Here is a 24514-nt window from a genome sequence, read left to right on the forward strand (position 1 = left end):
TAAGCCACCCAGTTTGTTTTACTTTCATTACAGCAACCCTAGAAAACTCATCGTCAACAGATCCATGTTTTGATGGCCTCAATTACCAAAAATAGGTACAGAAGCAAAATTAAATAGGACTTCCCCCATGTGTGATAAAAAAGGTGTCAGTAGAAGTGGTTTTGACTAGGAGAATGAGGTTCCTCGCCTTTGGGAGCGGGGGAATGCTGGGTTCTTTGTCTTCTGTGCTTGAAACCCTTCCTTAGACACCTATGCGGCTCTGTTGAGCTTGTACCTCCAAAGGGCCATCTGAAGCACCCCTCCGAACTTTGTTTTTCCTTCCTTTAAGGCTGCCAGTTGTTGCCTGGCTGCATCTTTCTCAATTCAAGGACTTTGTAGGAGTTGGCAACAGTAGAAGATTTAGCACTGAGGAGAAACTTTGTATGGTAGCCCTTGTCCAAATTGGAACGTGATGAGTTTGCCCTTGGCCAGGGGGATTTCACCCTGTAACGGTTTGTGTGGGCTCCTTAGCATCCACATGCCTGACTGGAAGGCATGAATGCAGCCTGAACCATTGTGTTGCTCTGTCCTGAAAACTCTTCAGGGTACTTAGGATAGAGTCTGAACAACTTGCCGGGATTGAAAAGGTTCTGCATGCTCCATTCCCTACTTCCTCTCAAGCCTCATCTCCTCCCCCTGCTCCACTGGCTCTACCCCACACCAAATGCCCCTTGCTGGAAGGTTCTCCCTCTGGTTTCCCACTGGTTGCCACTCCTCATTCAGGTGTAAACTGGAGTTACCACTTCTGTTAAGGCTTCTGTTCGCTCCGCCTAAATACACATTCCTCATCCTCTGTTAATGTGGCAATGCCTTGTTTATATTATGCACTTAATTCTGTTTTTCCCATTAGAACTTTAGTTCCATGACAGCAAGAAGGATCACCACTCTGTCATTTACATTTGTACCCATATCGCCTAGCATATGGTGCCTGAAACAGTATTGTGATTTGTTCTACCTCATTGCATTGGCTTACTTTCCATAATTCCCGGTAGATCAAGAACTTATATTGGAACCATATTAAAACAGCAACAGTTTGTCAGCTGATCTTGATGTCAAAACAAGAAGTCCAGAAAGGACCATGATACTATGGGATAACATCTGCATCAATCTTTTATTACCTCACTCCATTGACATGCTTGCGTCCTGTTGGTGGAAGACAACAAAGAAAGTTACTATAACCACCTCTATGGCCACTCTTCTTGTGTCTGCAAACGTGACAAGCCTTTACACTTGCTGTTGGACACTCCTTCACCCTCTGCTGATCTGTATTTGTCTATTTTGTAAGCCCGCTCCCTCCCCAAGATCATAAATGTCGAGGGCAGGCAGGACTCCGTTTTGTTCACTATCATATATCCAGAGCTGAGAACAGTACCTGGCACACAGCAGGTGATAATTTGTTGAGAACGATATGAAAGAATGCTATTTTAGCAAGTGAGGCCAGGAAAGGTCTCTCTGAGGAGATGGACATTTGAAGAAAAACCTGAATGTGTGAACTGCAGAAGCTACCCATGTGAATATCTGGGGAGTTGAGTTTTTGACAGGGCCCAATAAACGGTATCGCTCTTCCCCCACTATGGCTCTGAATATGGCAGGAAGTAAGACAAGTGAGTTGGCAGATGGGTACCAAAATATCCCCTTTATTTTTTATTCATATTACAAGTATTTGTTGAATATCTACCATGTGGCAATTATGTTCTAGGGGATAGGGATACAGTAGAGAACAAAATGAAGCCCTTGCCTCGTAGAGCTTACCTTCTATTAAAGACTGGGCAAGTGCACGTAGCTTAGGCTTCAGAAGCAAATCTGCTTCCTCAGATTAGCCAGACTGACCTACCTAGTCTGGACCATGACTCAGCTCTCATCTTTCCATCCTGCAGGGGCAGAGCTCACTCGCTCCCTAGATGGATATGGGCAGAGCCAGGACATAAAATGCCTCTTTCTTCTTCCCAGATTACAACTTGGATCATCACGCCATCTCTCATAGAGTGAATGCTTCCGTTGGTAGAAGCAGAAGTAGACACTGAGAATTTAAACCTAGAAAGTGTGATGTCCCCACAGCAAAGTAAAATCATGAACATATAAAATAATTGTGTGAGAAGGATGGTTGGAAACAAAACACAAAATTTTAAATCATCATTTAACCATTTTTAAAATTTGCAAATATTGGAAACGGAATTTTAATATAAATATTTTCACTTTAAATCTTATTAAGGAGGGAAGGAGGCAATAGCATGCATGCGCGCGCGCGCGCGCACACACACACACACACACACACACACACACACACACACCTTTCCCACCTTCTTTCTGTAAATGCACAGAACCTCACAGATTTATTATACTGTATGTGGATAATCTCTTTCCTCTTACCTTTTCATATTTTACCACAAGATGGCACCAAAGTGCTATTGTTTCTATTTTAGAAATTTCTAGCAGTTCTTGCCGACTAAAGATCAGGCCAAAGATTTAAAAATATATCCCATCTGGCTCTGGGGTCGGTGAACAGGTGGGGAAGTAGGAGGAGAGTGGCACCCCTGGAGAAGGAAGGCATGGAACCTCCACGCCCCCAAACGGTGCCCTCCGCGTGTCTTCTGCCTGGCTGTCCTGAGTTCTAGAATCTAGCTGTGGCCCAAGCCCTCGGCTTGCTGAGGTCTTCTGCCTCTGGACCACCCTGACGTTTTTCCCTGTGATGCTGTGTGACATGTGATGTGGCCCTCTCTGGAACCTAACTGCTGCTGCTGCAGCCATGTGCTTGCTGGAAGATGAAGCCAATACTGAAGAGAGCACAGAGAAGAAATGGAGAGAAACTCAGGTTCTTGATGACATCACTGAGTGGCTAAATCAACATGCCCTGAGGCCTGACATCTCTGCAGACTTTCTCTTCTCTTGTTTGGGGGCGGGGGGAGCGGGAAATGTACCCAATCTTTTCTTTTAAATGTAAAATTAATAATTAAATGTATTTTATAAAAGTCGAAACATTGTAAATGAGGAAACTCAAATACACCCTAAAAGAAAACAGAACAAACCTATACAAATAACCAACTTAGGTGAATATCTGCCTACCATTCGGTATATAAATTGTCAGGGGTTGTGCAGAGGGAGGATTCATAGAGTATTACTGTTGGGCTTCTAAGTATGAACAACTTTAGTTAACTGGAAATTATCTTTGGCTTTCTGCCTCTTCGTTATCTTCACCCGAGCCCAAACAGGATGTTTGATCAAGAGAAAAGTCCTTTCCGAGAGGACATGGCACGTTCCTTAAATAAACCAAAGACCATCTGAGGCATTGCGATTACCTTGCTTTGTATGACACTACATTTGTGAAAAATTTTCTCTTTTCCCTCTAAATTAAAAACACAAATTAATCCAATTATAGAGTGTAAAGAGCAATTGACCTAGATATTAGCTCCAGATCTGCCATTCACCAGATATGTTGCCGGGGGTAATTTAGCTACCCTGTGTGGGTCTGATTTCTCACTGTTAAATGAGGGGATTTTACATATGATCTCCACATTTCTTTGTATTTCTGGGTATTTTAAAGTATCAAGGAGAAAGAGTTCGGCACCACAGAGGATGGAACTTCTAACAGCCCAAATTGCTCAAAGATGGACTCTGCTACCAGTGGGGATGTGAATATGATGTGTCCAAGAGTGACAGAGACACTGTTGCACATTCTTCAGCCTCAGACAGGTGACTGAACAAGCCTTAAGGTCCTTTCTAATCCTAGGTTTTCTAAATTCCATAAATTAAATTGGACTGGAAGCTGCTTGAAGGGAGGGACTCCTTGCCATATCTTCTTTGGTGAAGCTGCCATGGAAATGCACCTCTGACTATAGGGAGGCTGACTCACAGTCCTGCCGGGAAATCCTTCACCATATTTTCCCTGGGCTAGACCCAATCAGGGACCGAGCACAGCAGCAAAGACCCTAAGGCAGGCTTACTCAGGAGACAAGGGACTCTTCTGATGGTGATTTTCTCTTGGGGTCTCCCCACTGGTCTTGCCAAACCTTGAGAGAACTGTGCTTCTAAGACTCACCCAACCTCTTGTCCTTCCCTCTCTCCCAACCTGGAGTCAAACCTGTGTCTCAGTCTAACGGCTCTAAAAGGTCTCCCTCTGTCCAACCCCTCCCCATTTTTCCTCAGAAACATTTCTCCTAATAAATTTCTGGCATGAGCAATCCTGTTATCGGTGTTTGATTCTCAAAGGACCCAAACTTGCAAAATCTTCTAGCAGAGAGTCATAAATTTGGGTGGGAGACTACATCAGAATCAGGAACTTTTAAATATTGAGAATCCAGGGCTCCATCCCAGGACTGTGACATCAGAATCAATGGAGGGGAAGTTTTTAAACATCTTTCCCAGGTGATTTACATATAGATTGGCCTACATTAACCTAAACTCTACTCCCTGGCAGAGTAGATTCTGAGGAATAAATACATTGTAAAAATTCCTTGAAAAAAATAAATCCGGAAAATGTTGGAAATCTTTACAAGTTTGTGTTATTTTGAAATAAAAGGAGGAAACTGGTAAAGTTACTATAATCTGCTTATCACCTCAGGGCACCTGGCTGGCTCAGTAGGTAGAACACGTGACTCCTGATCACAGGGTCATGAGTTCGAGCCCCACATTGGTTGTAGAGCTCACTAAAAAAAAAAGATATATATATATATATTTCTCTGTCACCTCAAGGTTCTCCATTCACTTTCATATTGAAATTTTTTTTAACTTTTCTCATTGCATTGTATGAACTGAATCCACACATTTTAACACTAACAGGAGGCAAAGAAGAGTTTAATAAATAGTACTAAGAGTTTGCCAACCAGACTCCAAGAATAGCATTTTTGGCATCATTCTAATGTCCAACACCATTGATCTAGTCTCCATAGTTTTCTTTGCTGGGGTTGATAGTTTGCCTGTATTTTTAAAAGCATTGTCTCTGATTTTTTTCATTTCAAAAAAGATTTTAAAAACATTTTCAAAAGTCCTAGGATTATTAAAGTTTTCATTGTGATTGCCACTCCTTATTTTGAAGAGTCATGGTAACTGTCACTAGACAAAAAGAAAGATTTTGAAATTACCCATGAGGTGTTCATTAGTGTCCTTCTTGACACAATATTAGTGTTTAAGTCAGGAATAGAAAGAATCTACAGAATGTGATGTCTTCTCTCTCCATCTTCCCACAGCTTCTCTTTGAGTTTAAATTCTCTTACTGCCTTCTTTCCTAGATTCCTTTCCAAATATGTTCATGTAGACAAAGAAGAGCTTTCCGGGATGTTTCAGCCGCCAGGTAAGAACTACCCCCAAGCGCTAGTCTTCTATACGCACTTGTTTTGTGGGATGCTGACATTTTGCATGCAGTTCTTTGAAATCTTGTCTTTATGCTGTGGTCTTCCTAAAACGTTCAAACTTTCATTTGGAATTCTGAGAGAGTAAAAAGGAACCCAATTCTGTGACTGAATTTTGTGTTAGTACTTTGGTCCTAACAAATTCTCAGTGTGACTAGGTGATAATCTTTGTAGATTTCTATTCTGATTTTTTTTTTTTTTTTTTTTTTTTTTTTACCTTTACTGTTCTATCTGTTACAATGCCTGGCTTCTATAATGCTTATTTACCTGTGCCTGGTTCTGTTCCTCTCCAGTAGTTTATGCACTCGGGCCTTGGGGCCCACATGTGGTTCTGTCATTCAGAAATTGTTCCCTTGAACGTCATTCTTCAGTTGGGTTAGATTTGAAAGGGAAAGATCAGGATAAGAAAATCGGATTTAGAAAGGATTAGGCATGAACAGGAAAATATTTCTGATATTTATCTAAATGTTTTCAAATTTGGGGTCAGTATGGGTCTTCAGAACTACTGAAAAGGGTCTCTGACTCCAGGATGTCCAAACCAGGTCAGGAAACTTAAGAACTCTTCAGTGATGTCTTGATAAGAGCTGGTTTCAAGAATGGACTTCAGTCAGTCACACTAGAAGTTGCCAGTCCTCACATCCCAAGATCTCTCAGTTCTGTGCATGTGGCAGTGGAGGCAAATGGGCCCAGAAGCCCAAATCCGGCCACAGGGCAACTTTTAATATGTCAACAATTTTTACATTGTTATTTTGTGTGCTTCAAAGTGATTGTTTTTATTGTACATTATCCCTAAACAATAGGTCCTGGGCACAACAGGACCACTCTAGAGACATTGAGACAGAAGAAAAGGACAAGTGGGTGAAAGCACTGATTTAAGACCAGGATAGCATGACTGCCAGCCTCTGAACCAGTGTGGGAGCTCTGCCAGCCCTGAATGCGACCATGGAGGACTGATAGCTTAGAAACAGTAGCATCTCTCTTGAGGCTTCAACTATTAGATACATACCAGATACCTGATGGGTATGATATTCTTTCTTTATTCCCTGAATCTCTCATGTTTTGAAATGTTTATGTATGTATATGTACATATAGATACCCATTTATACGTATGTGTGTTTATATATATAAATATAAACATAATAATATAAATATAAACATATTTTTAATATACATATTCAGCTTCTAACTTTGGCAGGTTTGGCACCCATGCTTTTATAAAGTCAGTAGCCACTTTTCATAGGTCATGGGATTGCCTCAGGTCAAAAACATTTGGGGTGCTTTTTGGATGGAAAATAAGGTAAGTAAACCATGAGTGCCCCGGACTCTTTCTGGACCATTCATTCCAGAAAGAGGGGCATTTTTTGGCTTGCAATTGGCTCTTCTTAGTTCATTCTGCAATATAATCTTCAGCATGAGCTCACCACAGAGACCAGAAATTTGAAAGTGCTCGATCTCAACTTGTAAGAAAAGATGATCACCTTTGAGGTATGTCCCTGTGAATTTCACATAATCCTGCAAATGGTTTTCAAAAATAATCAGACTTCAATAAGGGATTAGCACCAATAAAACAGGGCTGGGAAACTATGGCCCATGGGCCCGAACTAGTCCAACATCTAGTTTTGCCCAAAAAGTTTTATTGGAACACAGCCTCATCTATTTGTTTATGTATTATTTATGGTCGCTTTGATGCTACAGTGACAGCGTTGAATAGTTGTGACAGAGACCATATGGCTGACAAAGCCCAAAGTATTAACTATCTGGCCCTAAACAATAAAAACAAATATGAACAACCCAATAGAAAACAAACAGGCAAAGGAAATGAATAGGCAATGCAAATGCACAGAGAAGCACCATGGAATGTCCAATAAATAGAGAAAAGATGCAGCTGTAAATCAGGGAAATTCAAATTTAAACTACACTGAGATGGCATTTCATATGCATCAGATTTATGAATATTTAAGTCTTGCAATATCAGGTGTTGGTAGGATATAGAGAAATGGGACTTTTTATTCTCTGCCGCAAGAAGCACAAATAAGTGCAATCACTTTTGAAAGCAATTTTACAACATCCAATAATGGTGAGTGCACATAATCCACTCCTAGACACACACACATACATACACGTATATAAAGGAAACATGTTAGAGAAATTCTTGCACGCACGAACAAGGGGACTTGTACAAGAATATCCATGGTACCATTGTTAGAAAAAATAGAAATAAGTTTAATATTAGCAATAAAATGGATAAATACTGGGTACGTTCTTTAAATAGAATACTATATAATAATAAAGATGAATTTAAAATGACCACATAGTTCATGAACACATATTTCATAAAGCTCACAGGTTGGGTGAGAAAAGCAAGTTGTACAGGAGTACAGAATGATATTATTTATATTTGCAAAGCAAGACTATATATTAGTCAGGGATACACAGCATGAAAATACTGAAAATATGCATGGAAATTAGTTATAAAATGTAGGAAAGGGCTGACTTCCCAAGTTGAAAAAGACTGGAGAGAGGTACAAAGGGAACTTCAAATACATTTGTAACATTGTTTCTTTCTTTTTTTTTAAGATTGTATTTATTTATATAAAAAAGGCAGACACTTAACCGACTGAGCCACCCAGGCACCCCTCTTGGATAGAATCTTAAAAATTAATTTGTTTTGCTCTCTTAGGACATCTTATCCTAGAGGTGAAGACTAATTGGCCAATTTATCTTGAATGTAAAGCACATATACTATAGGGGCTATAAGAGATATTAACACTTTTACAGATATTACCTCTTTTCTTCCTTACCCAAGTCCGTTGCTCTTGAAATTGTGTCTTCTTGGACACGCTGCAAATTTGAATCCTCCTTTCTTACCTTCTTCACCTGATAGACAATAGGAATTTATCCTTCAATAAAATCTACCTCTCTCCTTTCTCCAAAATCTGAATCTCTCCTTTCACCTAAGTTGCCAGCCCTAATATTTTATTCCTTGGAAGCAAAGGATAATGTGGTTTATGAACTCCCTATTTCACTTTGATGTGATGTGCATCAAAATGCTGATTCCTGGGCTCCACCCGAGTCTACTAAATCACTTTGTGTTTTTAATCCAGCTTTGCATGCAATTCTTATGCTTACTGAGGTTTAAAAACCACTACTTTAGAAGAAAGGAAATGAGTTATTTGGGCAAAAAAATATCAATCAGTATAATATATAATTCTCTTTTTAAAACAGCACAAGGGGTGCCTGAGTGGCTCAGTTGTTAGTCGTCTGCCTTCAGCTCAGGTCATGATCCCAGGGTCCTGGGATCGAGCCCCGCATCGGGCTCCCTGCTCTGCGGGAGGCCTGCTTCTCCCTCTCCCGCTCCCCCTGCTTGTGTTCCCTCTCTTGCTGTGTTTCTCTCTCTGTAAAATAAATAAAATCTTCAAAAAAAAAAAAATAAAACAGCATAAGAAAGTGGTATCTTGGCAGGAGAAATTCTGTCATCTTTTAGTGTTGTTATAAAGAGTGGTCTTAAAAGAATCAGTTAAAGAAACCCAATTTACAGGTTTTCCTCACTTCGCTTTCTCATGAGAGTTGCTAGAAAAAAATGGAAATGATTTAGACAATGGGAACCAATTTAGGGAAGGCTCCAAGGGCACGAGACAAGGAGCCAGGAGACCAGGAGTTGCTCTGTGATGATCTTGGGCAGCACACAATACCGAGGCCTTCAGATTGCTCATCTATAAAACCAGAGGGTTGTCCGTATAGCTTTGAGTTCTCTTTCAGATCCACAGTTAGAGGAAATATGTCATTCTTAAAAACTTGAAGTCAAGGCATGTTTGCATTTATTGACTCTCTAGCATATAAGTCAATTTACTGTATATTAGTCATGTGCCCAACTGGGCATTATTTTAAAGATAAACTCTCAAATGCAAAGATGATGGCAATGTTTCATTTTAAACTTCTTAGGTCTGTATCAATTTATTTCCATTTTCCTTAATTTTACTTAGGTGACATGAGTGGTAAATTTTATGATAGGGATATTTTTGTATCACCCGTCTGCCTTAAAGTATTCATGAAAACTGTCTAATAATGATAGTAAAACAACCCAAAGGCACAGTGGAAAGTAAGAAAAGAGGTGCCCATAAAGCAGTATTTGGTGTAAATAATGATTCTATGGGGTCTATTAAGCCACAGAAATCCACAAGAGGAAGGACTGCTGATAATTACCTGACACCAAAGTTGCTGTTTGACTTCTCACTGGTAGTCACCTAGCACTCAAATGTTCTCTTGTCTGCAGAAATTTTCCAGTATTCAGAAACATCACCTCTTTTGCCCCTTACAAGATTCCTGTGTTTCAGGATTTTAAAGAACGTGAGAAAGCAGTCTGAATTGAGATCACCAAAGCTTGGTATCATTGGTGGTTAACTGCTAAGACTTAGCTACCTAGTGCATATCAAAATAGGTGTAAAGATCTCAGATGCAGTGAGAAGCTTGTGGGGGTACGCTGCTTTAATTTAGTATATAGCCAAAACCTAAATATTTATGTCAGATGAAGGGAGGCTTTCCCCCTCCTCCTCAAAATCTTTTTTCCGTTTACACAGCTCGCAAAGTCCTCACTCTTTGGAACAGTGGAAAGTCATTTGAAACTTAACTGAATGCTGGAGGCAAGTTCTGCTTTTCAGGTCATCCAATTTAGGAGATCCAGTTTCCGCAGAGGGAAGAAGACGAGTGGGGGAGGGAAAACAAAACAAAACAAAACAAAACAAAACCAGACTCTTCTTCTGAGACGTCCACCTTCCATCCGCAGTCGGCCACGCAAATCGAGCCAAGTCGGGGATTTTGCCTTGAACCACCAGCACCACCAGCACCACCACCACCTTGTCACTCACGCCCGATAAACACGCCCCTCTGGTCCTACTCTTGGCCAGTGGCGGCTCCCCTTCTTGCATAGTAATGAGCTCGAGACCTCCGCGGGCCAATGGCGCTCCGGGAGAAGGGTTAGTTTTGCATGTACCTAAGTGATTTGCATAACCCAGCGGCTGGGGGCTTGGGAACCCGAGCGTGCAACCCTAGAAGGGAAAAGGACGGGAGGAGATTGAGCGCGGCGGCGAGAGAGCGAGCAGGAGCCTGGGTGTTTGTACCAGAGCCGGGCGGGGGCTGGGGCGAGGGGCCGGCATGGCTGAAGGCTGCGCTCCGCAACCTTGAAGAGAGGCTGCGGCGGGAGGCCGGAGACGGGGAGGCGGGTGCGATGGCAGAGCGCGGCCCCGGGAGCTGCGCACGGCCGGGCCGGCTGGCCTGAGCCGCCGGAGGAGCGGGGCTGCCTCTGCGCTTCCATGGGGCAGCGGGAAGGGCGAAACTCCGGAGCCCCGCGTCCCTGCACTGCTACCGTGGACTGTTGAAGGGGCCGAGCCCGCGCGACCGCCGAGAGAGAGCCCCCGCCCCAGCCCGCAGGCCGGCCGCCCCGGGGCGGCGGGGGGCGTCGGAGGGCAGCGGAGGCGCGCCGAGCGAGCGGCGCCGCGGGAGAGGCCGGCGCGGGAGGCGGCCGCAGCTATGCCGGGCCCGCTGGGGCTACTCTGCTTCCTCGCCCTGGGGCTGCGCGGCTCGGCCGAGCCCAGCGGCGCAGCGCCGCCTCTCTGCGCGGCGCCCTGCAGCTGCGACGGGGACCGTCGGGTGGACTGCTCCGGGAAGGGGCTGACGGCGGTGCCCGAGGGGCTCAGCGCCTTCACCCAAGCGCTGTGAGTACAGGGGTGAGGGCGCCGGCGGTGGGGGTGGGGGGACAAGGGGTGCTGGGGGGGGCAGAGCCAGTGGTCAATCCCACGCCACCTACCAGTGTCCCGAGGAGCGGGCGCGGGTCACCTGTGCGTGGGGTGCTCGGCACCCACTCCCGCGCGGCGGGCTTTCCAGAATTTGCCAGTCTGGGTCCGAGCCGCGAGCAGCTTTTTTCCCCCAGACTTTTGGGGCACAGTTAACCCGCCCACCCCCCGCAAGTGCATCTGGGGCCAAGCAGGAGGAAGGAATCTGGAAACGCTTGCCCCTGGCAGCCTTTTCAGGAGACCTTCCCTTCTCACGCGGGCCCCGGCTCAGCTGGCAAGAGCTTCATAATCCGTAGGCTGAGGGCGCCTAGAACTTGGCCTGGGTCTGCAGACCTAGGCACGTTTCGTGGGGAAACACCTGGAGCTTTCTGGGTTCCAGCGTGTGGGGAGAAGAAACACCTGTGCCTCAGTCAGAGTGAATCCCCTTCCAGTTTGGCCTCATCCAGGTAGAGCGACCTGGCACTTCGGTCCAGTTGCACTCTGGACTCACTGACAAACGCCCAGGGTTCTGGAGCGCGCGGGGGAGCCGGGCAAAAACAAGACGGAAGGAGGGGTGAAATTGCAGGTTTCTTCTGGTGAAAAGACTCTTCTTACCCAAGTAGGCCTTTTAAAGAAGAATGCTGACCTGAAGTACAGGATGTTGGAAGAAAATCAAAGTTCCAGAGCATATTCTCTGCCCAACCTTCTAGAATGGAAGGCAGCAATTTTCTGCTGTACCTTAATCCACAGAACTTTTCTTTTGAGCTGCCTGGGGCTGGGCAAGTCACTCAGATGGTTCTGACTTCTGAAATCTCCCCCCTCGAAGGGAGACCTTAGGCTTCAGACATTCCCTTCAGAAAAGAAGAGGAGTCTGACATAGGTGTTGTAGGTGGTATTGGCAAGTACGACCTCTTAAAGAAGAGGGTAATTGAATGCAGGGCTTGGTGTATGCGCTTGTTCTTGCGTTGTGTGGCCAGAGGGGTGATTAAATCAAGAACAGTGAAAGAACTCTTGGCGAGAGGAAGGGATTCTGAGAGGTCCTTGGGTGAAGGGAGTTTCCTTTTACCTTATAGCCAAGGAAGGGGACCTCTTAGAAATAAATAATTTTATTTATTTATTTTTAAGATTTTTATTTATTTATTGAGGGAGAGAGAGAATGATAGAGCATGAGAGGGAGGAGGGTCAGAAGGGAGAAGCAGACTCCCTGTTGAGCAGGGAGCCCAATGCGGGACTCCATCTCGGGACTCCATCCCGGGACTCCAGGATCATGACCTGAGCTGAAGGCAGTCGCTTAACCAACTGAGCCACCCAGGCGCCCCAGAAATAAATAATTTTAAAGGAGTAACTGACCCTGTGAAGAAATCCTTTCTATGCAGGCCAGAGCATTGCTGTGTTTCCAGGTAGGTAGTGGGAGGTGTTCAGCTTGCTCTCTGCCAATGGGGTTTTATTGAGTATTGCAGCCTGTTGCCTTGGAATCTGTTTCATTCTTTGGCCTCCAGCTCCCCCTCCTTATTTTAACTGTCTCACGTGTTAGTTATGTATTTGAAATCATTTTCCTCCAGCATAGTGAAATTTAACTTTTTTACTGAAAAAAATTCATTTTGCAGTGAAGAGCAATTTGCTCGCAAAAAGGTACATTAAGTGGGCAGGTTTGAGGGGGAGTGAGGGAAAGAAGACTGGGGTAGAGATGGGGCTCTTTTTTTTCCTGTTCTTTTGAAACTTAGGGAATTCACTGAGGCGAGGTGCCTTTACCTGACACTTCTCAAGCCTCTTTATTCATAGAAAAGCATGTTTTTGCTATTTTGACCAGTGGTAAAGACCTTGTTTAGTAGATTCCTCCAATTTTGGTGAGTAGACTTGTCCTATAAGGAAAAGGGCTATTTTACATTAGTACCTAAAACCACAAAGAAATATCACATTTTTATGTGAGCACGCTACTGTCTGTAGAGCATCGTCCTTTAGAACTCACTGGAGGTAGTAAAATGCCATATTCTCAACTTGGAGCCGTACAGAACTCACTGTTCGAGGCTTGGGAAACAAAAATCATTGGCAACTGTCCAGATTAGGTTGCCTGAACTAGCACCGTCATGGCACTTTTTGAGCTGCTGAGGTGAGCAAATGTGCTGCATTTTCCTTTTTCACTTGTGACCTGTAGCTAGAGTGATCGGACCTCCTGATAACTCCTTATTTCATCCCGTCTCTTCATTTCATCCTCAAAAGTATATATTTATGGGACTACCCCACTTAAAGGGCATTTCAAGGGCAGTGTGTTTGCATTTTGAGAAACCAGCTAGTTCAGTGAATCTCAAAAGCCATGTTGAGGATGGGCAGGTGCTGTGGGTTTGCACAGTCCAGTGGATTTGGGATCACCTGGGATCTTTTTCCAAGTACTTCTGATCTGCTGTCCTGTTATAGCTTTAGTGAGCCACAGTTACATACCGGGGGATTAGATCCATGGTCCCAAACTTTTGCTCACCTCTTCCTAATTTCTGGAGCATGTGTACCCATGTATATTACACAGAAAATCACAAACACAGATTACAAGTTAAAAAGATGAGGCCGATTAATCAAAGTTCTTTTATTCTCACAACTCAGTGGTATATGTATGTGGTATCTTCACCTCCACCAGGGATGTGTGCATCCCACTTTGGAGACCCTGGGACTGACAAAGAGCAGAGATTTTATTTTACTCAACTTGGAGTACACAGATCCTGGTACACAGGAGGCACTTAAAAATGTTGCAGTGAAGAGAGAATAACTTAAGGCCAACACCGAAGGCAGACTCGGGGCTTGGAATTCAGACATCATTCCCACACAGGATTGCCAAATTCAGCATTCTCAGCATTTAGTCTTTTGTCCAGGTTTGAGAAAGCCCCAGAGAGAGGATACTGCTGCTTCTCCTTCAGGCTCGTTTAAACTTGTTCCGTCCAACAGTGCCTATTTCCTGCTGAAAGCTGCTTTATCCGAGTCTGGGGGCAGAGTCAGACGTAATCCTCAGTATTGTTGATGGGATTCCTGTGTTCAGTTTGCTGCACCTGTACTGGTTATTTATATTTTGCAAGCAGTTCTCAATCCTGTGTCACAATACACTGGCTTGTCACAATTCACCCTGAGGTGTTTTAAAGGAAGTAATCTTACTGGTATTAAAATTCCAAAGTTTATTTTATCAAAGGGATTCAAGGTTATTCCTATAGTAATGGTAATAGGTCACTCTTAATCACCTACACTCCCAGAGGCTTGAGAGAAAGAGATGAAGTCCCAGTGGTGTTGGGGAGAAGTTTGTGCACGTGTGTCCCCTGGTTTATGTGTTACTGTCTCAATGTTTGGGTGCCATAGACTCAGAGCACAGGTCTCCACATCCTAGATTATGTCTGGTGACCAGTTTTAAGATTATACAGGCCGTTTCTGTGGCTTCATGGAGACACTGATGGGTCTGAGCCCTTGGTGGTAGTCCTTACCTTGCCACTAAGTAATTTTGTGGCCTTGGGCAAGTCATTCTCCTTTTTTTGAGGCGGGGTGGGGGGAGGGGGAAGGGTAACAATTTTCTCATCTGAAAAATGAAGTAGTTGGATTCACTGGATTATTTCTAAGGCTTGCTTGTAGCTTCCAGAAGTTCTATGATTTTATAATTCTAACATAATTTTAGGATGGCAAGGTGACGATAATGTTAGATCCTCTCGTAAAAGATCCCAGGAGCAGCAGGATTTCGTTCTGGGTGAAGTTGCACAAGGCTGTTCATTACCACTCACTTGGAGGAGGAGTTCTTTGTGTTTAGAAGTGTGTGTTAGGAAATTTGCCATGGAGACTTGTTGCAGAATGCATGACTAGCTAAGGCGCTTTGCTAGGGTAGAATAGCCCTTCTTGTTTCCTGTGGGTATGGCTTAACACTCGGAAAATAAAATCATTCTGTTTCAGTAATTTGGATACTGTACAAAAAGTTACTCAACGTCCTCACTTCCATATAATTAGTCATAATCTCTCCAACCTTTACGGTGTGCGTATCCTGTACATTGGGCAGGTTATAGCTTTCTATATAGAATTGATGGTTACCTGAGAGGCTTTGAAGTGTTTTTAAAAATAATCTGTTGTTTTTTTCTTCTTTTGGAAGCATCATCTCAGATTCTTCCTTAAGATGTATGTTTTATCACTACACTAAACACCTTTCTTCTTTTAATAGTATCATTTGAAAAGTATTTTCTTCTGCTTTCTCCCATGTCTCCTGTATTCTCCAGCAGGTAGTCATCAGTGGCTAAAGGTTTATACCTTTTTTGATGGTAGAGTTTGATATCTCTTGATTTCTGCCTTAGGATCTATAAGTTTCAATGTTTAGTTTGTGTAGTGTGTCTTCCTAGAGATGCATTAATATCACATACAAGTGAACTTTGTGTTAAAAAAGACCAATATATGAATATCTTTAAGTTTAGAGCCTTTCTTTTACATACCAGCTGAACTACTGGGTTCTCTTTAAATACAAGAGAAGAAAGAGCATTCTGCTGGGAATACAGAGAGCTGGTTTCCAGATCTGTCAATAAATCACACTAGTGACCTTGAGTGGGTGACATGCTTAACCCCTCAGGGCCTTGGTTTCTCCACCTATAATACAAGGAGGTAAACAACTCTTACTGCCAAGAGTTTTCTTTCTCTTGAATTTTTTTCTTTTAAATATATTTCTTGTGTTCTCTCCATTGGTTAAGGGAAGTATAGTTATCTAAATCATGGACTCTCTCACCCACCCAGGAAACTTCTCCAGTTGTCCAGCGCTACTGGAATATTTCCATTGAAGGGGAGCTCACTGCCTCACAAGGCAACAATGTGCTGGGTGTGGTCTGAACGATACTCAGGACTTGAACCCTCAGGACTTGAACCTGTAATTCTCTTATTCAAGGCTCCTTAAGGTTTTGCAGTAACCACTAATGTTTTATGATTTCCAGTCGAACTAAATGCTCGTGACAGTGATGGTATTGCAAGCATTTAATGTCCAGGCACTTGGTTCTTAACATTAGAATTGTAAGGTAACATTTGACAACTTAATCTCTTAGGGAAGATCAAAGTTTTGTACTGGGAGGTGGATCCAGGCAAGTTTAGGCATTTTCTTGGCCTCTTTCAGTCTATCTCTCAAATTCTTATTTTAGTCATCTTCATAATAGTGAAAGTACTGACAGCCTGCAAGTTTGGATTTTGGTTTCTGGTCTCCTTGTTTGTGCCTATCCCTTCATTCCCAATTTTTCTTATCAATAAATGATGGATATTGGAGTAGATGATGGCAGATGTCTCACTGCTTTGAATTTCTCTGAACCTGTGTAAACTGTTAAGCAAGTGAAGTTTTCAGAACCCTTTAGTGATTCATTGAAATTTTTCCTAAGACTGTCTCTTACCATTTCTCTATAAAAATAAAAATTTCCATAAAAGTACGATATTTGTTGATACACTTGGGTTAAAAATTAAGCCCTGCCAGATGTGCCTTTCACTCTGAAAAATGTAACTAATATACCCTCAGAGTGTTCTAGATAAGACAGCTTTGCTCTTTTAATTTTTTAAGCTAGATCTCAAGGATTTGGCTTTAGAAGGGTGTCATCCAGCTTGCCTTTAACTGTCTTAGGCAGCCTTCAAGTTTCTGGCACTGCCAACAGCTTTTCTTATATATAAAAGAATATGGATAACTTTTTCCTTTTTCTCCCCCCAACTTTGTTAAGTGAACTTTAGTTTTTTTTTTTTTCCAGAGCTTCATTAAGATGATAAAATGCTCTATTTTAAAGTTCTGCCAGGGAAGAAAAAAAATGCTAGGGCATTTAGCAAATCATTACCCTTATACAAATGGCTAATTTGTCTGCCTTCTCAGGCATTTCTTTTGTGTTTAACTACTTGATGGTCAAACTGTAGACCAGGTAACACCTCTATGGTCTAAAATTGGGTGAGTTCCAAATTGAGTTTAGAAATCATCTTAGCAAGAGACAGATCATGACTTTATAGTTCATATACATTTAATAACCTCAATTTCTAAAGACTTCAGCAAGTTTGTACTCAAATACCTCTTTTAAATGGCAAGATGTAATTATGTAGTAGTATACTCTGGACTCACCCCCCCCCCCCGGAAAGTATTTGTTCTTTTTTTTTTTTTTTAAAGATTTATTTATTTGGGAGAGAGAATGAGAGAACACACAGAGGGAATGGGAGAAGGAGAAGCAGACTCCCTCTGAGCAGGGAGCCCTATGCGGGGCTTGATTCCAGGACCCTGGGATCATGACCTGAGCCAAAGGCAGACACTTAACCAACTGAGCCACCCAGGTGCCCCCAAGTATTTGTTTTAGTGTATGTGTGTGTGTGTGTGTGTGTGTGTGTGTGTGTGTGTATGGTTGGCACTGTTTTTAGCAAGGTTCTTAAAGTGTAGTGAAATATGTTGTGTCATGTACAAGCAGTTAAAACTCTGAATGTTTGGGATGGTTTTTTCAATCTCTAAAGCATTATATATTTTAATTGTCACACAGGAGCCACGTTCTCCCCCTCTGCACTAAGTTGACAGCAAGATTTGGCATTGGGCATCTCTTTTTTTAGATGCAAGTGATTGAGGAACAGGAATGCCTTTCTAACAGTCCAGGTCCAAGAAGGGAACATCTTTAAAAAATATATTTTTCTGGTTTTCCTAGCTTTTCTGTACTGGAAGACCTTATGGGGAAGGCATTGAATCACCTCCCCCCCCCCCCCCCCCCCCCCGTGGCAACGTGTTGGCCCATAAGAATGTAAGAATAGCCTTGTAAGGAAATGCAAACTATAGATATTTTGGGAGGCAGCTGGGCCATTTCGATCCCAGGCTGGCCTGATGTCTGTGCTAGTGAGAAACTTGTGGGGGAAGCATATGTAATATATTTCAAGTTATTTAATAATGCTTTATCCTTTGTATTTAATTTAAGTATTTAAGTATTAAAAATCAAGAGAAAAGGTTACGTAAGCCCCTTTAGCTAGTTTTTTCTTTTCCTCTATTTTTTACAATAGAATGTAGCCTTTTATTTTTTTAACGAAGTTTTAAATATAAAGTTGACCATCGAGGGCGCCTGGGTGGCTCAGTTGGTTAAGCGACTGCCTTCAGCTCAGGTCATGATCCTGGAGTCCCGGGATCGAGTCCCGCATCGGGCTTCCTGCTCAGCGGGGAGTCTGCTTCTCCCTCTGACCCTCTTCCCTCTCATGCTTTCTATCTCTCATTCTCTCTCTCTCTCAAATAAATAAATAAAATCTTTAAAAAAAAATAAATAAAGTTGACCATCGAAAGAATGAAAATCTTAGTGCACCCTGACAACAAAATATTTTTGATGCTTGAATCAGATTTCAGAACCTCATTCAGAAAATTCATGAGGTAAATTCTCCCCAGGCCTGTACGTTTTTAAGGTTTTATTTGGGGAAATTGTCCCTCCTAAGAAGAGTGACATAAATTTGGCTGAGAGATGGTACCTTTACCTCGGCGCTGTACTAGGGCAGGGCTGAGGAATGAGCCCATGTTGCTTCTGGTCTCACTTCTCCATTCGCCCTCAGGCTGTGAAGTTCTCACATGTAGCTCCTAGTACAAACAGCAGACAGTAACTTAGTACAAATGGGTGACATCAAAACCTCCCTGAAGAACTTGATTAGAACTGTTTTCCTAGGAAGATAGGTAGATGCCCCAATTCTCACTCTTGTCATGGTTCCTGTTATTTTTAAAGATGTATTTTTTACTGGAGAGAGCGAGAACACTAGCAAGCATGGAGGTGGGGAGGGCAGGGGGAGAGGGAGAGAGAGAATCTCAAGCAGATACCCTGCTGAGCACAGAGCCCGATGGGGGGCTTGATCTCACAACCCTGCAATCATGACCTGAGCCAAAATCAAGAGTCTGTTGCTTAACCAACTGAGCCACTCAGGTGTCCCATGGTTCTTGTTCTAAAGGTACAGGATAGGGAGTGTACTTCCAAGTTGGCAGGCTTTTCACTGAAACTCTAGGGATTGGGCTGTGTTGTTGATTAACTTCTGGGTTTTCCCCATTTCCCTAAGAGAAAATGCTAAGAGACCCTTGGAGAAACTACATGGATCATAGGAGAAGGGCTTGGCAGGCCAGATTTTCCCGGGAGAGAGGAGACCTGTGGTTGCTGCGCTGTTCTAGATTGTCACCTTTCTTGTGTGGAAACCATCTCAGAGGGCTGCAGGAGAATTCTCCAGAGAAGATCACAAGCCCTTGAATACTTTAGACCTTAGGAACTCTGTTCTGAAGTCTTACCAACTCTTGGGGTGCCTTTCTGGCCTAGTTGGTAGAGCACGTAGCCCTTGATCTGAGGGTTGTGAGTTCAAGCCCCATGTTGGGCATAGAGTTTGCTTTAAAAAAAAATAAAGTCTACTGACTCTTTTTCAAGTAGGGGAGAGAGAAAACGATGTCCACTAAACTTTAGGTTCCTTAATGTTCTTGAAGACTGTTCATATGCTCTCATGTTTTGGTACTTGATTCGTCCAGTGTTTGCATTTTCCAAAGTGGTAATTGCCCTTTGGTCCTCTTCAAACTCTCCTTATCTCACATAGATTGAAGCATAGACAGAATTCTTACACAATATGATCAGAATTAAGGGAATATCAAGTGAACTTAATACACTTCAAATATTTTAGTATCATGTTTTAAAATTACACGAGTTTACTGACATTTAGCAGTTTCTCCTAATCTCACTTTCATCCTTTCTGTGCTACTTCTGCTAGTTCATCTCATTTGATTAGTTTTTTTAATCTTAATATTTTCCTTTCTTTGTAACAAAGGAAAATTTTCTTGTTGGCCTTCTGTTCTTTTCAAGGTCATTTTGAGTCCATGGTCATGTAATCCAGCTTTTTATGTCACTATTCTGGAGTCTTCTTTTTATAGGCCTGTCTTTATGAGCAGGCCTTCAAAAATGGTTTTGTTTTTGAAAGTATGGCACGAAGAATCAAGACCCCTGAGTTCCCAAATCAGTATGGGCATGTCACATAACCACTTTGAACATTGACTTTTCCATCTGCAAAAAGAGGTAACTTCACTTTGTCTCTGAGGGTCACACCTAGGAAACTTCAGCATGACCTGTTGGAGTGATGGCAAGGACCCGATTTGTTGTCATTTCTTCTGGGAGTGACTAAGCAGTTGCATGTGTGTATGTGAACCCTATTTCTCTGGTTCTTTGAATGTATACTAGGTCCAAAGCCTGTTGTAGACTTCACAGTGAGCCATTGTGCTAATAGGGAAAAGTCCACTTACCTGGCAGATTTTTTTCATTCAGAAAACCATAAAGATCCAGGTGGAGAAAGAGTATATATACACTTTTATCAAGATACCTTCTCATAGGTGGTACTACTCCCCTTTTAACAGGAAAGCCCAATTTGGGTGGAGGGGATTGGTTAGTTATAGTTTCCCTGGAGAAAAGAGCTCAGGGGACATCATGTTTGCTCCCCTGGGTCTCTGTGATTGGCACTGCTTTCCTGAGATGGGTGGTCAAGTAGAAAGGTGCTATCCTAACAGTGTATCTCTCCATAGCAAAAAGGCATGTGACCTTAGGCAGTGTCAGTGTGATCTTTAAAAATTTTTTATTTTATTTGGCGGTGGGGGGGCGCAGAGGAAGAAGGAGAGAGAATCCCAAGCAGACTCTGAGCTGAGCCCGACAAGGGGCTCGATCTCACGACCCAGAGATCACCACCTGAGCTGAAATCAAGAGTCTGACGCCCAACCATCAGAGCCACCCAGGCGCCCCGTCGGTGTGATCTTTAGATACGAATTTTCTACTTCCAGATTTTGGAACACTGGGGATTTCATTAAGCCGTGCCTAACTCTTTGGGAAGCCTCATGCCAATGACTGCCTACTGTAGTTTCTCAGATCATTTTCCATTTTGGGGATGGATAAGATTTACTCGGGATTGGTAGTTTAGCTACATTCTTGTTTCTTCCCATCGCTTTGTGTCTAGAAATATTCAGATTATGAGAGAACTTTTAAGTACTTTAGAAGTGGTATTTTATTGGATATTTGGATACCTTTGTCTTTTTTTATATTTAGATTAATGCTCAAGTTTTGTGGATAAAGTCATTTTAGAACTAAAATCCATTCTTTAAGATCTTCTGTATTTCTAGAAAGTTACATGGCATTCTTGTTAAGCACAGTTGAATCATTCTCAGAAACTTTAAACACTTTTCTGGGTTTTGATTCAGACCTGATTTGAAAATGAATGATAAAGCCAGAACAGCAGCTAACGTACACAGCATGGCTCACAACCGTTTAGACTGGCTGAGTGTTTCACATACAGTTGTGCATTTTCTACCCTGGGTCTCTTTCTTTAAAAAAAATAAATAAATAAATGTTTGAGATGTTTTTCCCATTACCATCTTGACATCTGCCTGGTTACACATGAATAGCTTGACCCAGTCCCTCAGCAGGGAGACTACCGTGGCCTTGCTTTCAATAGCCATGTCACTGACAAAGAAAACATATGGAATATTTCATTCCTGTCCTTTGCAAACAGTCTGGGGCTGTGAGGGCATGCAGCAGAAGGCTTCATACTTCATGGTAGGTTGGCAAGTTTGTGTGCTAACCACAGGCTCTGCCGCTAGCAATCAGACTGTGTTTTCCAAAGCCCCATTACATTCTTGAAAAAGGAATTTTGTGTTTTGGAGAAATCAGTTTCTAATACCAGTTTGAATTAAGTTTGTATGACCTGCTTCCATTGCTTCCATGGTGGGTTTCTGACTTAATCATATATTTCACCAGTGGGAACTTGTGCGTGTGCGCACGCGCGCGCGCGCGTGTGTGTGTGTGTGTGTGTGTGTGTGTGTGTGTGTGTGTGTGTGTGTATGTATGCAGGGCATTTGGATGCTGTTCCCCCAGGTTTGATATGTGGTATGTGTTTAATGGATACACAAGTTGGGAATGAGGTTGCTTGATTCCCAATAGAACATGCCTCGAGGACTGTCTGCCTCCATGTTTATCTTCTTGTCAGTTCAAGGCTAATTGATCATTCTCTACTAGCCAAATACTGCTGCATTGACCTTTAAAGGTTTCTGTTGCATAGGACCAGCCTTCTACTTGGGGACTGTGTTTCAGTTCAGCTAGCATTAATGGCTTTGCTTTGTGGCATCTGAATCCACAGTGTGGAGGCTGGTGAGCAGGTGTGGGAGGAGAGGCCAAGGACGTGAAAAAGAGGGGTAAGTCAATTGTTGTCTTTTTCAGGTCTTCTGTGTTAAAAGAATTTGCCTTTGGCGCAACCCTGGCTGAGGTGGCATTCCAGAAGGAGAAAAAACAAAAACAAAACCTATGACATCCCAAGATGAGAAGATTCATGACTTTGGTGGAGGAGAATATGACATATATTTCATCAGGGTCCTTTCCACCCAAGTTACCCCAGCCTGAAATTCTAGTTTCATTGTTTACTAGACATGTGGGCTGGTTTTGACAGGAGTGGATTTACTGAAAAGGAAATGAGCTCCTATATTATCTCCGATATAACCAAATATTTAAATGTATATGTATATCTTATCTAGAAGGTATTTCTGATGGTTCTTGGTATCATTACCGAACATTAGCTGTAAAAACAATGTGCTAAGAGAAATTATTGCCTTTCACATTTTCTTATAAGTGTAATTCCTTTTTAAAATTTTTGCTTATCATAGATTTCCTTTAATTTTTTTTTCTCTTGGGAGGTTACAATTTCAAAAGCTTAGGTTTTGTGGTTCTTCACAAATGAGTTCTATTTGAGGTCCTCCTCTTTCTTTTAGTGCCTTCATATTTTTATCCTAATATAACTAGTTTAGTCTTGGCTGTTCTATCTTTCTTCTTTGATTACTTAACTAACTTTCATAACTTTGAATTCATATCATAGGAAAATGCTTCTAAATCTCTCAATTCTAAGATGTACCCTTTTTTTAGTGTCCAGCTCTACCAGTATTCACGTGCCACAATTTATTTGTCCATTCTTCAGTTGAGAAATGCTTTCCTTATTTCCAGGTTTTGGCAATTATAAATAAAGCCAATATAAATATTCACGTAGAGGTTTTGTGTGAACATAGGTTTTCATTTCATTTTTATAAATACTCAGGAGTGAGATCCTGGGTCCAGTGGTAGGTGTATGTTAATAAAACGTTGGCCTAGGTTTTAATGTCTTAGAGCTGTAGTAAGGTTTGATATTACCAATTAGTTATAGCCTCCATATATTCTTAGCATGGTATGTATGTATGTAGTAATAGCAAACGCTGTTAAAAACTGATTTTGTTTCAATGCATGTACTTTTTAAAGGAGTAGAATTATTAGTTTTTTAAGTAAGCTCTACATTCAACATGGGGCTTAAACTCACAACTCCGAGATCAAGTGTGGCATGTTCTACAAACTTAGCCAGCCAGGCACCCCGAAAGAGAATACTTAGCTCCCTTTTTGGTATCTGACAGTTACTAGGATACCCCTTGTGGAGGACTTGTGGAGAAGAGACTTGTGGAGTAATGATCCCAATGTGGAACATTTTGCTTATAGTGACAAAAGTTTGAATTTTTAGTATGTCCATGTTTGGAAAGTCTGATTCAAAAAATGGGAACTTGGTGAGAAGTTGCTGGGCCTACTTGTGTATCAGGTGTGTTACATGTGTTAACTGTAATTTCCATGGTAATCATTCTAGGTCCCTGGCATGGTTCCCATTTTATAGCTGTGTAGATGGAGATTTGAAAGGATTCAGTAACTTGCTCAAACGTCCCACAGGTAGTGGGTGGTAAGTTGTGAAGCTCAGGTGTTTGCTATTTGTTTGTATCTCCTGTAGTTTGCTGGGATAGTTGACAGTTTATTAGAAAAAGGGAAGATAAAATGAAAAACGAAATGGTGAGAAGCTACAGGTTTTTACAGGGGAATAAAGATCAGAACGGAAAATAAAGCATCCCGCAAACGCATACAGACCTCTACATATGTACTTATAGTTGGAGACTGACTTGATTTAGGAGTAACTTACATGAAAAAATCTATTTACTATGTAGAATTAAGTGACCTTTTATTCACAGCCGAAGTTTTTGGAAAAGTATGTCTCAGTCTCTTTGCTTTTTGTACTTCTTTGTAAGCGTTCACATTTTCTATTTTAATAGTGTTTTTCTGTGTCAGCAAAATAAGTATCAGTTGTGTGCATTTTGGCTTGCCTTTTCTTTCTTTTGTGGAATTCACTTAGATGGTATATGAGGATCCGTTAGCATGCTCATTTTTCTGCTTCTTAAAGTGCGCATTTCTGAATGTGCTCCTTTGAACCAAAACGCTGAAGTAGATGAACAAGCGAAGTGTGCACCATTATGGTTTCCATATAGCCGCTCCCTTTCACTCACTGGAATTTCCTGACTCTCCTATTGAAGATGTTTTTATAGGGAAGTCAGCATAA

The 24514-nt window shown here is 42.2% G+C and overlaps 1 protein-coding gene across 1 annotated transcript in view; it reads left to right on the top strand.

The window, feature by feature from the left end:
* The first annotated feature begins 10895 nt into the window (after positions 1 to 10895).
* The window catches only part of LGR4 (leucine rich repeat containing G protein-coupled receptor 4), a 104336-nt gene continuing 90717 nt past the window's right edge, over positions 10896 to 24514 (top strand). Inside the window, exon 1 of the mRNA XM_028117690.2 lies at positions 10896 to 11095. Coding sequence (XP_027973491.1) covers positions 10911 to 11095 — 185 coding nt within the window. The 5' untranslated portion in view covers positions 10896 to 10910. The remainder of the gene's footprint in view (positions 11096 to 24514) is intronic.

The sequence above is a fragment of the Eumetopias jubatus genome, unplaced genomic scaffold, assembly GCF_037043125.1.
Source record: "Eumetopias jubatus isolate StellerSeaLion01/CBP00866 unplaced genomic scaffold, mEumJub1_p1.0 scaffold_13, whole genome shotgun sequence".
Lineage (NCBI taxonomy): Eukaryota > Metazoa > Chordata > Mammalia > Carnivora > Otariidae > Eumetopias > Eumetopias jubatus.